At 47.9% G+C, this 15,134-nt stretch overlaps 1 protein-coding gene across 9 annotated transcripts in view; it reads right to left on the reverse strand.

Annotated features, from left to right (window-relative positions):
* RABGAP1L (RAB GTPase activating protein 1 like) overlaps positions 1-15,134 on the reverse strand; it is a 247,593-nt gene that overhangs the window by 25,167 nt on the left and 207,292 nt on the right. Inside the window, exon 1 of one of the 9 annotated variants that reach the window (XM_075422629.1) lies at positions 12,680-12,790. The exons of the other annotated variants lie outside the window; for them this stretch is intronic. Within the exon in view, the coding sequence (XP_075278744.1) occupies positions 12,680-12,790 (111 nt within the window). Of the gene's footprint in view, positions 1-12,679; positions 12,791-15,134 lie in introns of those variants that run through there. 9 annotated transcript variants of the gene reach the window in all.

Raw genomic sequence — 15,134 nt, forward strand, 5'->3', positions numbered from 1 at the left:
GGGAAAGGCAGGTTGCAAAATTTACCGAGCACCTGTACAATTTACTGTGATTCAAAATGGCAGTGGCCCCAGCCAGCGACGCTGGATGATTTCCAGCACCAGATCCTTTTGTCAGATCTTAATCCCTGCAGTGTATTTCCATTCATCCAAACCTGCTGAACCTGGCGTGACACGTCATTCTGCCATCGCCCTGTTTAAAGCTCTGCCTGGCCAGGCTCAGTTGGCAACACAGTGAGCTAAGTTAAAAGAGTACACTGAGACCGAGAGGTACTCAGTGAGCCCCACTGTACCGCAGTCCCACAGCAACGCAGGAGAACAACGAAATTCAGGTTCCCCGAATGGCAGCTCTCCGCGCCGGCGTGCGCTTCTGCACTCTCCGCAGTGCCCGTGGCTGAGGCACACGCGTTGGGGAAAAAAAAAAGACTCAAGGAAAGCACGTTGTGCCTTGCAGCAGAGATTATTCAGAACACTCCTCTCCAGATCCCCAAATTGGTTTCCAGCATTCAGAAACTCATTTTCACTTTAAGATACGGAGGGCTTCTTATCCACTCTAATGCTATTTGTTTTAGCAAAAAATGAGACACCCCGAGTGGCTTAAAAGCAGTGCTTGAAAATGGCTGATGATTTCGCACACTGGCAGCCGCTGTCTAGCAGCTCACCCAGACCAAAAGCGCTTCCCCGTGGGTACCGGTAAGGGCTTTAGCACCCAGATGCACACCCCGGGAGGAAACAGCTACAGCCACTTCGCCAGCAAGCACCCATTTTGCATTTAAATCGGCTCTGGTCGTACTGTGGTTAAGGGTACAAATATTTGAAATGTTCTAGATGGAAAATATCTGTGTATAGGTAATTTTTATTCTCTGACATAACTTAAAGAATGCCTGATCAACGAGAGCTCTATAGGCTAAATGAAACTCCCTCTACGTCCCGAGGCCACAGATTTGGATCAGCTAACGGGGGAACTGGCATTCTGACCAGCCAGCTGGGACAAGGCCCGGCTCCAACACAGCCGCCGTGAACAGCAGCCGGTTTCCCAGAACAGAAGTTACTCATCGGTTTGTACCTCGTAACGTAACGGTTCCCTGTGACTCTGTGTGCCCTGCACACACACACCTTTCGGTACACAGCATCTGCGCTGAAGGCTTTATGCGCACCCTGAGTGTCTATGCAAGATCAGACCCTCCGCTCTCCCCACTCTGAGGTACATCACTGATTCGGACTTAGATTTAACCCAAGCCCACAATTTTAGAGCTTGGGTTGTATTTCTTGGCACATCACCGCAACAGGAGAGCAAGTGGGAAGAGAAGTGCAGCAGAGGAAGCTCTGTCTGAGCATGAGGAAGAACTTCTTCACTCTGAGGGTGACGGAGCCCTGGCACAGGCTGCCCAGGGAGGTTGTGGAGTCTCCTTCTCTGGAGATATTCAATCCCTGCCTGGACAAGGTGCTGTGCAGCCTGCTCTGGGTGACCCTGCTTCGGCAGGGGGTTGGGCTGGGTGACCCACAGAGGTCCCTTCCAACCCCGACCATTCTGTGAATCTGTGATTCTGTGATTCACCACCACCCCTGGGACAAGAGCATCAGAAATTCAGCAGCAAGTGCCCAGTGATTTTTGTGCATCGCTTAGCAAAGAAACCACCTCTCCTGGCCATGCGGTGTTGCTTCCCAACCTTGCTTATCCTGAACCCAACGCAGACCTATCTCACAATCCCACTTAGGGAAAACTGCCAGCACAAGGCTAGCAACTGATCAGTAACCAGGTTCAAAATATTGGTATGATCAAGGCTGCAATGTACTCAGTCCACAGCTTTCAGGCAACAAACCCCCAGCTGGATGCAGCTCCCGCAGCCTGCCAGCAGCCTGGTGAAGCAGCTGGCTGTGAGCCAGGTTCCGACTCTGCGGCGTTCTCAGGCCACATCTCGTCTCCTGTCTCATTCTGCGCCACCACAACAGGGACATGAAAAAAAGTTCCGCTCCCCAAGATGGAGGACGGGTGGTAGATTGCAGCTCTGAACCATATGCCCAGGCACACTATATCACCAGTAAAGAGCCTTGCAGTACTCTTTGAACACACACTCTACGTGCTAATATTATTTTAGATCAGTTCTGTGCCACAGGATCAAGCAAACTGTAATGCTGCCACACTCTGGATTTGCATCTTGACCATCACCGTCAGGCTTCTCTGCTGTGTGGCGAGGTCCTTGATGCCAAAACACCTTTCATTATTTTTATAATTATTTCAAACCCACAAGTTACTAACAGCGACAACTTTTTAGTGCGTAACTCCACTGGCAGAAAACACATACCTTTTCTATATTAAAGCTGAACCATCATGTATTTACATTCAGGGCTCCACAATCCCTTCTGTTATATCAAATCCATTTGTCTATATTTCAGCAACTAACACAACTTTTACCACATCTTCTCCAAAGCGTTGCCTTTTTTTCTGTTTGCCCAGCTCCATAAACACAACCGCTAAAACCCTAAAATAAAAGTCTTTAAAACTGCACATTAGAGGAGCATTTTGGAAATACAAGCAGGACAGTCCCCAAATTCCAAGGGATCAGAAGTGTTCACTGAAGCACTTTACTGTGACAGCTAACCCTTGCCCCGCTCTGTTCTCTCTCTGATCCTTCATCTGCCGAGAAGGCTTCCTCAGCACCTTCAGGTGTTTCCATATTGGCACCTTTCAGCCTCGGTGGTACCTGCAGAAGCTCCCCTTGGCCAGGAGCTGGCAGGTGACTGGAGCTGGGGCAGCCCAGGAGAGTCTACAAGCAGTCGTCAGCCGCTGCTGCAGCTGCTGGTGAGCATCCCTGGGGCTGGGGACGCACAGCAGCACTGCACGCCAGCCCCAAGAGACACAACGCGGGCGTACTGATCGCAAACCTCTCTATACAAAGCTGCTTTTTGGTTTTTTAAACCTTTTTCTGTTTCACTGCCCCAGCTCTGGTTCCACCACCACTAGCGCTACCGGTCGAGTTTGCCGCTGCACCCGTGCGGAGCCCCGCGCTCATCCATTACGTCTCGCTGAGACCCTGTCAGGCTAATCCTTTACCAATGAACTCGAGACCTTCTCCTTTATCATCCAGCAGGGCAAATCCCAAGAGCATCTTAAACACTGCCAAAAGCAAGCAGCTTGCTGCGGGCAGGAGGGCGGCAGATGAAATGCGGCCGTGCTGCCAACTTCAGCTGGAAAGCCAAGCTACTGCAAGGGCTCCTAGGCAGGGAGAACACCCTCTTGTTGTGGAAAAGGAAGCCAGTTCACACGAGCAGCAACATCTACCTCCCACTGTTTCCACCCTCTGCTACTAACAGGCACAAAGCAGCAGCAAGTCCACTTTTCTTTCTGAGCTCTCTGTCTCACTCCTCCTGCCACGGAAAGGAGGAGACCCTCAGCTTTGGGATAACCGAACGGAGCGTTGCCCGACCCGCAGTGAAGCTCAGCCCGAGTCTGGACAGTCTCTGCGTGCTTGTTCTCGCCTACACACTTGGTTTCCAAGGTAAAGGACAAACAAATGCTGTGATACCTTAACTTGGGATTACTCTGGTGACTCTACACTGGAGCAAAACTACAACGCTTTGTACATACGCTGAGCTTTGTCCTGGCATAGCTAAGCTGCTGCGCTGAAATCAAACCACCTGGATTTTCCTTAGCACAAAAGACAAGCCTACAGCTTCAAAACAGCCGCGAGCGGCGTAACTGACACTCCAGTCCAAGCAGGATTTTTTTTTTTTTTAGTTCATGTTGACACAGCTAGAAGGAAGCAATAAAGAAGAAAATGTGCATATTGAATGGTGCATGAAAGCACAAACTGAACAAGACAAAAAACACTGAAATGCATTTTCCAACCTCGGCAGTGATTTATGCCAAATTCTTCTGAGAACCGGGTTCAAAAAGAAGGAAAATTGTTGTAGGCAACGAAGACAGTATATTTTTACCTAACACATTCACCTACACAAAGTTCCTAATCCATCTTCTGGTAATTAAGAAATTAGACTTCTACAAAGAGATTACCGGCCTGATTACCCAGGTTTAGCACTCCTTTCCAAGTCGGTGAACACACCGATCGCAGCGACACTGACGGAACACCAGTAAGTACACGCAGCGTGTGCTCGCTGTGATCACGCAGCCAGCGTTTGGGTTTGTATATGGCTTTACTAAGCTGTCACGTACCACGTACAACGGCAATCTACAAGAAAAGACGAGTGAGGTGAGAAAGGCGAAGGCTTAGAATTCAGGAGCTTCAACTCTTCCATCTGACCCACTTCACTTTCTCATCTGAGCGTGATGACTACTGAATCCAACAGATCTGGAATGGCCATCTCAATCCTACCTGAGCTGCCCCATCTGCGTGGAGGGAAATCAGTTAAACACTGCTTTACTCTAATTTAACCACTTCTGCACTTAAATGTTGAAATGTGGCCTTACAAAGTAACTCATCATCTGCTCTTCTTTAATTCCAAAGGTTCATGCTGTACCCAACATGTTCAATAAAACTAAAGACCTAAAGAACCAATAACGTCTAGAAACTTATTTCCATTTTCTTCTCCCAAATGGTCTCGAAATGACGACAGAAACAGAAGCAGAGTTTCTTGAGCGCCTAGAAAAGCTTTTGTCAATTTTCCTGGAATTCTTTTTAAGAAGAAAATGAGGAAGTTCCAAAATACTGAAATGTCCAACTATTGAATGTAATCACAAGATCACTCACACGAAACATTCTGTTCTTCTTTATAAAATGCATATTTGAGACACTGCTTAAATAATTCCCTCTTGAGCCAGTGATAATAAAAGGGCAGCAGTAAGAAATGCTTTCAAACATGAGGAAAAGGGAAAATATACAGAAAATAACATAGGTAATTAATTAGGGACAAATACAACAATAACTAAACCTAAATGCAGAAGAAAAAAAGGTTAAAATCCTTCTCGAGTTTCATGAGGCTGGACTTGACTCTAGGGCATACTAAAAACAAGAGGATTCCCAGGAGATGTTCACACGCATTAATAATTAGAGCTCAAAAATAATTACAATTCAAATGAGTCAGAATTGTCCAGAAAACAGCTCTGCTCTGCTGGAAGCCAGCCTGCAGGTTTTTCTGCAGAGCAGAAGTACCAACAGAACCAGGCAGACGAGATCTCCGGTCCACCGATGCTCATTTCCAGCAAATACTCGAACGCAGCAGAGACTCACTTAGACTAGGAGGAAATTCTGTATTACCACTATTTACCAACCACAAACCAACACATCTGGATGGCTTTGGTTGGTTAGCTGCAACCCAGAAACCCACACACACGCTCTCAAGGGCTGATAAGGATCCAGACGATAACTGGAGCAGGGATGTAACTGGTTCCACATCAAGGTGGTTTTATAAACTGTCGCTCCCAGTTTATTCTTCATCTACAGGTTTGGTTGATAAAAGAAACCTCACAGTTATAACAATCTTCTCTAGCACTGGATTCACTACCACATGATAGATTTATTTTTTTAAACCCCCTAAACCCCCGGAAGAGTATCACAGAATCACAGAATCACAGAATAGTAGGGGTTAGAAGGGACCTCTGTGGGTCATCTAGTCCAACCCTCCTGCCGAAGCAGGGTCACCTACAACAGGCTGCACAGGACCTTGTCCAGGCGGGTCTTGAATATCTCCAGAGAAGGAGACTCCACAACCTCCCCGGGCAGCCTGTGCCAGTGCTCCGTCAACCTCAGAGGGAAGAAGTTCTTCCTCATGTTCAGACGGAACTTCCTGTGCCTCCGTTTGTGCCCATTGCCCCTTGTCCTGTTGCTGGGCACCACTGAAAAGAGCTTGGCCCCATCCTCCTGACACCCACCCTTCAGATATTTATAAGCATTTATTAGGTCCCCTCGCAGCCTTCTCTTCTTCAGGCTTAACAAGCCCAGCTCCCTCAGCGTCTCCTCGTAGAGGAGATGTTCCAGTCCCCTCATCATCGTTGTAGCCCTCCGCTGGACTCTCTCCAGTAGCTCTTCATCTTTCTTGAACTGGGGAGCCCAGAACTGGACACAGTACTCCAGATGGGGCCTCACCAGGGCAGTGTAGAGGGGAAGGAGAACCTCCCTTGTCCTGCTGGCCACATTCTTCTTGATGCACCCCAGGATTCCATTGGCTTTCTTGGCAGCCAGGGCACACTGCTGGCTCATGGTTAACCTGTCGTCCACCAGGACACCCAGGTCCCTCTCCGCAGAGCTGCACTCCAGCAGGTCCGTCCCAAGCCTGTACTGGTACATGAGGTTGTTCCTCCCCAGGTGCAGGACCCTGCATTTGCCTTTGTTGAACCTCATCAGGTTCCTCTCTGCCCAGCTTTCCAGCCTATCCGGGTCACACTGAATGGCAGCACAGCCTTCCGGTGTATCTACCACACCTCCCAGTTTGGTGTCATCAGCAAACTTGCTGAGGGTACATTCTAACTCTTCATCCAGGTCGTTGATGAAGAAGTTAAACAAGTTCATGAAGAAGTTAAACAAGTTGATGAAGAAGTTAAACAAGACTGGGCCCAGTACTGACCCCTGGGGGACACCACTAGTTACCAGCCTCCAACTAGACTCAGCGCCGCTGATGACAACCCTCTGAGTTCTGCCATTCAGCCAGTTCTCTATCCACTTCACCGACCACTCATCCAGCCCACACTTCCTCAGCTTCCCTAGGAGGATATCACGGGAGACTGTGTCGAAAGCCTTGCTGAAGTCAAGGTAGACAACATCCACGGCTCTCCCTTCGTCTACCCAGCCAGTCATGTCATCGTAGAAAGCTATCAGATTGGTCAGGCATGATTTCCCCTTGGTGAATCCATGCTGACTACTCCTGATAACCATATCCGATATATGGTTATATGATAACCATATCCAATAGCCATAAAGCATGAATTAAAAGGCTTAGCAAATGGGTCAAAAAGCCATTGTCAAAGGGAATCGTTATTCAAGGACATTTTTCATTTTGGGTTAATGACATCCTAAAGGGTGTCTTCTGGGACTCATAAAGGATCCAGCACTATCAAACATTACATCAGTGACCTGGAAGTGAAAAATACGGTCCCGTTAATAAAATTTGCAGATGACACATGGATAGAACGAGCAGTGAAGAACAAGCAGGACACATGGAAATGGCTTCCTCGAATGGAACACGGCCACTGTGCCAACTCCAGACCAAGCGTACGCAGGGCTTAACCACAGCCCAGAGCCGCAGGCCTCCAGCTGGGGTGGAATCCCAGGAAGACATGGGATCAGTCCCAAGAAAGCACCATTTCGACTATTCCAAAAGCTTGGAAACTCTTCTGCTCTCTGGGAAGAACGAGGGATGGGGGAACGGGAGGTGCATACTGTGATAGCCGCCTGCCATCGGCTGGGCAAGACCTCACTCTCCCTCCGCAGCCCCCTCCCTCCCACCTCACTGCCTGATGGCAAGCTGACCAAAAGAATCCTTCAAAAATCTCCTGATTTATTTACTTATTTACTATTATTTTATTTATTTTTAATTGTATCAGTACCATTCACAACACCGCCCCAGAAGCAGCTGCATCGGCACCGCTCGGGAGGCGACACACTGCGGTGTAGGACTGGGAACAAACTGGTGTAGCGGGAAATAAGAGACCACCTTCACAGAGAGGGAAATGTAACCGCCGTCAGAGCCGGGCTGCGGCAGAAAGGCTGATGGGAGCCCTGGGATGTGTGGGAATAGGCAAATGCAAGATGACGAGGGAAGTCCTAAGCCTGGATAGTCCCTGAGAGCAATACTGGAATACTGGAAGGCTGCGGCTTCACCTTTGACAGTTTCCACTCGGCATTAACAACATAAAATGGCAAAAATGTGCTGCACGCTGAAGGTTTAGGACAGCAGGAAACAAATGGGATGCAATATAAAAATAAATAGCCTAAGGTATTTTAGTACCAATTATTCATCTTCATATTTAATAACAAAGGAGTGATGAAGGTCAAATAAGCGTGAACAAGAGTCAGATTTATATGCCAGCTACACATTACTGTAATACAAAACACGCTTCTTCACCGTTTATGGGTTCCACGTTTAGGGCTAGATTTGTGTGTATCAAACAAGCACTCTGCAGTTTTATCAGCCATGCATCTCTGCTCCATGATCAAGCCCGGGTTTAGCAGCAGGAGGGACCAGGAGCTCACCCACTGAGGGGAATCCACCTCCTCTCTGGCCTCGGGGATCCGTATCTGACAGCAGATGTGCCAGGGTTTCACACTGCTGCTCCAGAAGCTGCACCGGTTTTCCTAAATATGCTGAAACTCCCAGACTTTGAAACATGGGAAATCCAAGGAAGGAGGAGATTTCATTTTGATGTGTCTGGTCTTAACATCCAAATGTGTCAACCAAGTCTTCATGAGAAAATGGCAGCGGAACTAATATTCGTATACATTACATACACTCCCAAATCTAAAAGCCTCCTTGTCTTGCACTGCGTGCCTCTCAGCAGAGTCTGCCACCACCCTCTCTAGGACCTTCTTTCAGGTGGCAGGAGACCACAAGTAGATCCCTCCTGAGCTTTCTCTTCTTCAGGCTAAGCTGTCCCAACCCTCCCACCCTTCCGTGGCGTGGTCGGCCCCTCGCCTTCCCAGCGGTCCTCCACTGGGCTCAGTCCACGTTGTGAACACCCCTTTTCTCTGTGGGGGCTCAGAACTGGACCCAGTGTGTGAGACACAGCCCCGCAGCTGCTGGGGGGGGAGGCAACAACCCTGTCACCCGACATGCCGGCTGTGCTCCCGGTGACGCCGCCTCGCGCACAGCCAGCCTTCGCCACTGCGCGCCCGTGCAATCCTCCACCACGGCTCCCAGCACCCTGTTTGCACCGGTGCTGTGCAGACACCTGGTCCCCAGCCTGCACAACGACGCAGTTACTCCTGCCCAGGGAGGAACCCAGGGTTTGCATTTTGCCTTGGCTGAACCTCAGGAGGTTCCTCTCTGCCCACGCCTGCTGAGGTTCCTCTGAACAGCACGTCTGCCTTCCTGCGTGTCCACCACTCACTCTCAAGTTTTTATGACCCGAAAACCAAGTTTTTGCCCTGAAAAGCAGGGTGCATCCTGAAGGTGTTAAACAGTGTCAGTCCCCAAACCCAACGTTCAGCCAGCTGCCAGTCAGACTTCAGTCCACAGACCACGACGTCCTGTGCTCCTGCCAGGCCACCCGGTTTTCCACCCACTTTGCAGTTCACCCACCCGCTTTGAACCTCCTCGGTTTGGCTTCGATAGGAAACTGAGAGCTCAGAAATCATTATGGCAGAGTCTGCTGGCATGTAACCACAGATTACTTCTACGAAATGGCTGATAATTCCCCTGAACAGAGAGCTAAACACAACAAGGCAGGCAGGCAAATGAAAATACAATGAAGCTTTCCAGAAGAACGTCCTTCAGCTCTGGGTTAAGAGGATTACACCACTTAGTAGACCATTTTTATAACCCCTTGGGTCCAAGTTTTCTGCAGATAAGTTGAGAATGGAAATTCCTTAGAGTAAAGCTACTCAATTCTTGCACAAACTACACAGCAGTCCATTTCTCTAGGCTGCTTTGCAAGTCTGTGTGAAGTAGTTGCAGAATAACTCGAAATCTCTACAGCAAGATCACACAGGAAAACAACCGTGTGTCATGGTCACACTGCAATATGACTAATTTTATTAAAATACATGTTGGAGGACTGCTATCACACAGTGTTGCTTTGGAGCGTCTTTAACAACACCTTATCTCAGATCATCTACATCCTGTTTAATTGTCTGGTATATATGTGCATCAACGCTTTCCACTGAAAAATTCACATTTTCCATTGAAAAATGTGACTGGAATTGATGGGACTTGGGAAACTGTGAAGAAAACCAGAATTATCTACTAAGTTCACTACATATGTGGCACTGGAGATGTCCGAGGGTCGCGAAGGGCTGGCCTTCAGCACAAGCAACCCACGCCACCTGGGCCCGGTACCTGGTTTCAGTATGAACCCATCACCACTTCACGTTGTAACGAGTGGCTCTCTGCTTGGGGCGAGTGACTCTGGCCGCCCTGCCCTCCCGCACAACCCAAAGGGACTGCAGTGAGTTACCAGCCGCAACATGTCTGGAACCACAGCAAAGCCACCCTGGCGTCCAAACTGCAGAATGGGATGAACGCCTCTAAAGAACCTTTTTTTTTATAAAAACTTTTCTCTGCAATCAGGACAGCATACTGGAAACTCCTTTAAAAATAAATGAAACCTGGATTTTGCAAACAAACAGATGAATCCCAGATTACAAAAATACCTGTTCAGTTAACATGAACTCTCAGAAGAAATGAAAACTCTGAAAATTCTTTCTGCAGAACGTTACTTTACGTACAGCATGTAGCTTTGTGCAATCTGGTGAAACGACCAGGACAGAGTCAAGGGGGTTTTCCTCAACTTATCCCCGCTGGCAGCTTGTCCTACGATCAAACATAGCAGCAGAGAACCGAAAGAAACGTTCTGAGTCATCAGGTCCCGTCCCTTCGTAGCGCAGGCTCCCATGCACCGCCTCGTCCTCTCATAACCTGTCGACCTTCACCTCAAACTTCCTCAGGTTGTTTGCCCCTTTATTTGCTTAGTTAACACACTTCAAAACCATTTAAAAGAATAGCTAAGTATTTCCCACGTAAGCCCTGCAAAAAGCACCTTTCTTCCCTTCTTTACTAGCGCTTAATGCACTGAAACATGTTAATACTCTGATTCAGGAAAAAGGAGTTGATAAGAACTCACACGGAAGTCAATCATTCAGATCTTACAAATAATAGTAATAATGATACTTCTCCTCCCACGGTTGTTCCATGTAAGTATCTCTATTTACTAGGAGATAAGTAGTTACTTCACAGAGAAATATGTTATTTCATCTTATTCTCAGTGGCAAAAATCAGCTGGAGCTGCACTGTGGTGCTCTTGACACCAGCTCCTCTCTCCTCAGCCCCTGGCAGCTGATCCGGAGGAATCTAGAGATCCACAACACGTCCATCGCTTTTGCTCTGAAGCCACACAAAACTCAAGCGGCCATCACCGAGCCCGTTTAAGCAGCACTTTTCAAAGATTTAAATTATAGGGTAAGCCACCCAGGAAATGTTTTCTTACCACAAGGGCTTTAAACAGCTGCAGTCCTGGCTCTAGAACCCGCGGGCAGCTCAGGACAGGAGGCACCTGGGAAACCCCACCACCACCCTTTGCTCCGAGGAACTGGAAAGCAGAGCCTCTCCCAGAGCCCTTCTCTGCGGGCACCCGGCTCCTGCTAACCCTGCTGCAGTGCAGGCACCTGTCTGATGGAAAGACACTGCCCTGGGCTTCAACTCAAAATAATAAATGCTGCCGTAGCAAGCAGCTCAGGCAGAGGAAGAGGAAAGGTGGTGCTTGGACAGTGAGTTAACGTACGCCACGTATTTAAAAATAGCCAGCAAAGAAAGAGGATGCGATTCCTAATACGCTGGTTAAGTTCAAGCCTGCCTGGAGCCCAGCCTCCAACCAGGTCGTATTCAAGTGCACCATTTTGTCTGTACTGGATTTCCAGATTTGCTCACTAACTATTCCAACAGGCCTTGTAAATTCTCGGCTAGAGGAGGCCGGAGACAGAAAAATGCATAAGAGATTTGGCACAGCTCTGGTTTAGAGCCGGAGGCCTATGGGAGGTGCAGGAGGTGGGCTCACGCACCGCAGATCTGAGCCTGGGCAGCAGAAAAACCCAAGCGGGAGGCGTGCCTGGAGAGGTCTTACACGAGATGGCAATAAAGCAGGTTCCTCCTCTTCTGAGAACACCTCCTTTGTCACAGCTTAGCGACCTACCTGGATACAAGCACACACACAGACCAAAACCTGCAAACACAAACGCTTAATTGGGTTGCTAAATAATTAGCCTGATTTGTATTTAGCCTGAAATTTTAACGGTATCTGCTTTCAAGTTCAGCTCAACACCCGCACATTCATCTTTATTTTCAAAGACCTCTTCTGACTGCTTCTAGGCAGACAGGCTCACGCTTGGGCTCCTCTACAGAATTTGAGACCAGAGATGAATTTTGGCACCAAAATTCAGGGTCTGAACTACTGACTCGAATGAGGCTCCCTGCAAGGGCTGGGATCTCCCTGAGGGAGGAAGACGACCGCACTATACATGTCATTTACATAAATATACACGCAATTTATGAAAAAAGGAAGTGGTCATTTAACTGAACAGTTTTTACAGGTATTTATGCTCATTTCAGAAGAACATATGGAAGTGTTCAATCACCATTCCCATGCAAGGGGCAGATTCTCCTCCTTTTAGTGATGGCGGTGACCTACACTGAGCATCTGGCCTGAACTTCTAACTGACATGCTAAGACACAGAAAGTGTTTACATCACTTAGTGCTGATTCCACGGTTAGGTAAGTTCAGTCATTTGCTGATTTACTTATTATTTCAATTATTTCAGTATTATTCCACAAATATTAACTATTACCCTACTGAGCAAATCACCTTCTTCTAAACTTAGCAGCCCACAAAGATATAATTTTAATAACCTTATCTCTTCTGAAACACATTATTTAATGTTGTTGATGCATGATGGCAAATTTCTGAAAAAGTAATAAAAAGAGAAAGGAAAATAATAAATAGCTTTCAGCAGCAGGACTTAACTACTGGACAGAGTATAACCTTCAGCGTTATTCACAAAGGAGCAAGAGCAACACCTACCACAGATTTGGGTTTGCTGACTGCCACCAGATTGGCCAGAAAGTCTTCATCGTACAGCTGGCTAAAAACATGGGCGTCGTAAGCCACCGTTATGGAGATTTCTTCCATCATTTTGCCGGCAAGCTGGCGATAGCGGCCCGCGCAGGCTGGCAAGGCAAGGCTGCACCTTGGCTCGGCTCCGTGTCCGTTGAGGCTAATGCGGAAGGTGTGTCAGGAGAGAAAGCACAGCCCAGCCAACGAGCTCCCGTGCAGGTTGTCCTCTGGAGGGTGCTTCTGTTGTCGCGAGAAGCACACCTGAAACACCTGCTCACGCTCCCAACGCTCGCCTTGCAACAGCCTGAACTTTGGTGGAAGCCAGGGAACCTGCTTTCATTCCAGTGTTAAGCTGAAGAGGAAACAGCAGCAGCCAAACCAGGTTAGGATTAAGCAAGAAAAGATCCGTCACAGCTCGGCAGCAGGACTGCAATCACTTCTGCTCTTCTCAAACTCTGCTGTTCGTTCTTTATATCCAGTTTTCTCCCGTGAAAGCTGATATTCCTGTTAGGAGAGTCTCACTCTCCAGTGAGTCGCTGCTTCTGGCTTGTCTGTAAATTCACAGAGACCAGCGTAATGATGATCTCTTTCAGACTTTACTTGGAGTTTTCCACAAGTTTCTGAATTTCTGTCTCCTTTACAAATCTCTAAAACCACCCGCTTTTGCTTTCACACAGATCTGAACTGCGTTTTGGGCCACGTGGATACTTTGATTTTAGCAGGAAGATGATGACAGCAGGACACAACCCTTCAAAAAGAGTCCTTTGGCTTCCATTTGCAATACAGGGTAAAACAGCCACGCAAAATGCAGTGAAGGCTGTAAGCTTCAATAAACTCGCACCACAAGTGAAATAAAACCAATTTCTGCAATCGAAACTTTCCACGGTAGAAAGTTTTTCACCTGAACCTGGGACTGGTTTGTTTCTAATCAAGCAGTGATATGGTAATTCTCGTCTACGCATCCCAAACAGCATAGCTGCCTTCCAGATTGCCCCTGACTTTCCAATCAATTTATCGTAACATCTATCTGACACAGAGAAAAAACAGTGCAAGGAAACAATTCAGAAAAATAATTACAAATCAATGCTCTCAAAACTACAAATGAAAATCTAGCAAATAATAAGTGAAGCAACAAACAAAATCTCCCCAAAAGAAACTCCTTTCAGAGGACTCAGGGAAAGTAAAACTCCTGATCAAATCAGCGCTCCTGCTTAGACTCCTCCACTACATTTTTCTGTTCTCTGGAAGCCTTTTGTTCTTCCTGGTGAAAAATCATACCTGCCCAAGAAACATAAATCATTTCAGCTGTGCAATCGCCTCCACAAAGAGTATGTGCTGGATGCAGCAAGTCTGGTAGAAATTTCCAGTTCAGGTTGCCGGTAGCGTGTGATCGCGCTCTCGTTTTCCAGAATAAACAGGGTCAGAGCCACCTTGCTTTTCTCTTTTTCCTCTGCTCCCGGAGTTCCTCTATCCAAGCCTGCCCAGGTATCTGAACGGCACCAGGTGCTATTTGCATTTGAATAGGAAACTTGAGCAACAGCTGCAGTGCACAGGATTAAAACCCGAACATCTCCTTCACTTAAACAGGGGGGGAAATTACACGTTATTGCTAGGAAACAGAGAGAGTTCCAATAGGCTTATGGCAAACAAAAAATGCAGCACTTGAGGTTAAATCCTTGAGACTACAGCAGATTCTGATCACGCTTAACCCTTGCAGGAGGAAGAAAGGTGTTTTGTCCTTGAAATGCACCTATAGCGCATTTTTTTTTTTAAATTTTTCTTCAAAGGCTTGCAATTTTTCCCCAGTTACTTCCCACGGCAGAGACGGGTTAGATTCCAATGGTGAAGCGACCTCCAGCTCTTGAGACCAGTCTCCGTGCCACCTCCACGCACCCCATACCTGCCACGCTCCCTCCCGCTCAGGTGTCCCGCAGCCCTGCGTGGCCGCGTCCTCCCCGCTCCCACCGCCTCGTGCGCTCGGGGTATTTTGTCCTCGCAGCAGAAGTTCAAAGCGGGAGGCAGCGCCGGCTCCTCCTCGGCTGCTCCCAGGTGTAGTGACAAAGGCACCTGTTGTCAGAGGTAATAAAGTCCCTTCCCGGCAGCCCTCCCGCCCCGCTGGCACCGGCCGCAGAACGCCGCTGCACGGACACCGTCACGTAGGGCAGCGTGACAGCAAATGTTCCCACGTTCATGGGAGACCAGTTCAATTCTGCGAGAAGGGCAGGAGGTGGAGAATGCAAACGATCAGAAGCACGCCGCAGCGGCAATGTAGCCAACAGGCGTTTCTATCTATAAGGAATTATGGACCAGAACCTATCTTCCCTTTTTTTTTAAATCTTAAACACAACGGTTGTGATGATTTAAGAGCAGTAAATCTACATGTCACTATTGCATTACTGGCTAAATAATTCTTCTCATATCT

This window comes from Opisthocomus hoazin, chromosome 6 (assembly GCF_030867145.1).
Source record: "Opisthocomus hoazin isolate bOpiHoa1 chromosome 6, bOpiHoa1.hap1, whole genome shotgun sequence".
NCBI classification, from domain to species: Eukaryota; Metazoa; Chordata; class Aves; order Opisthocomiformes; family Opisthocomidae; genus Opisthocomus; species Opisthocomus hoazin.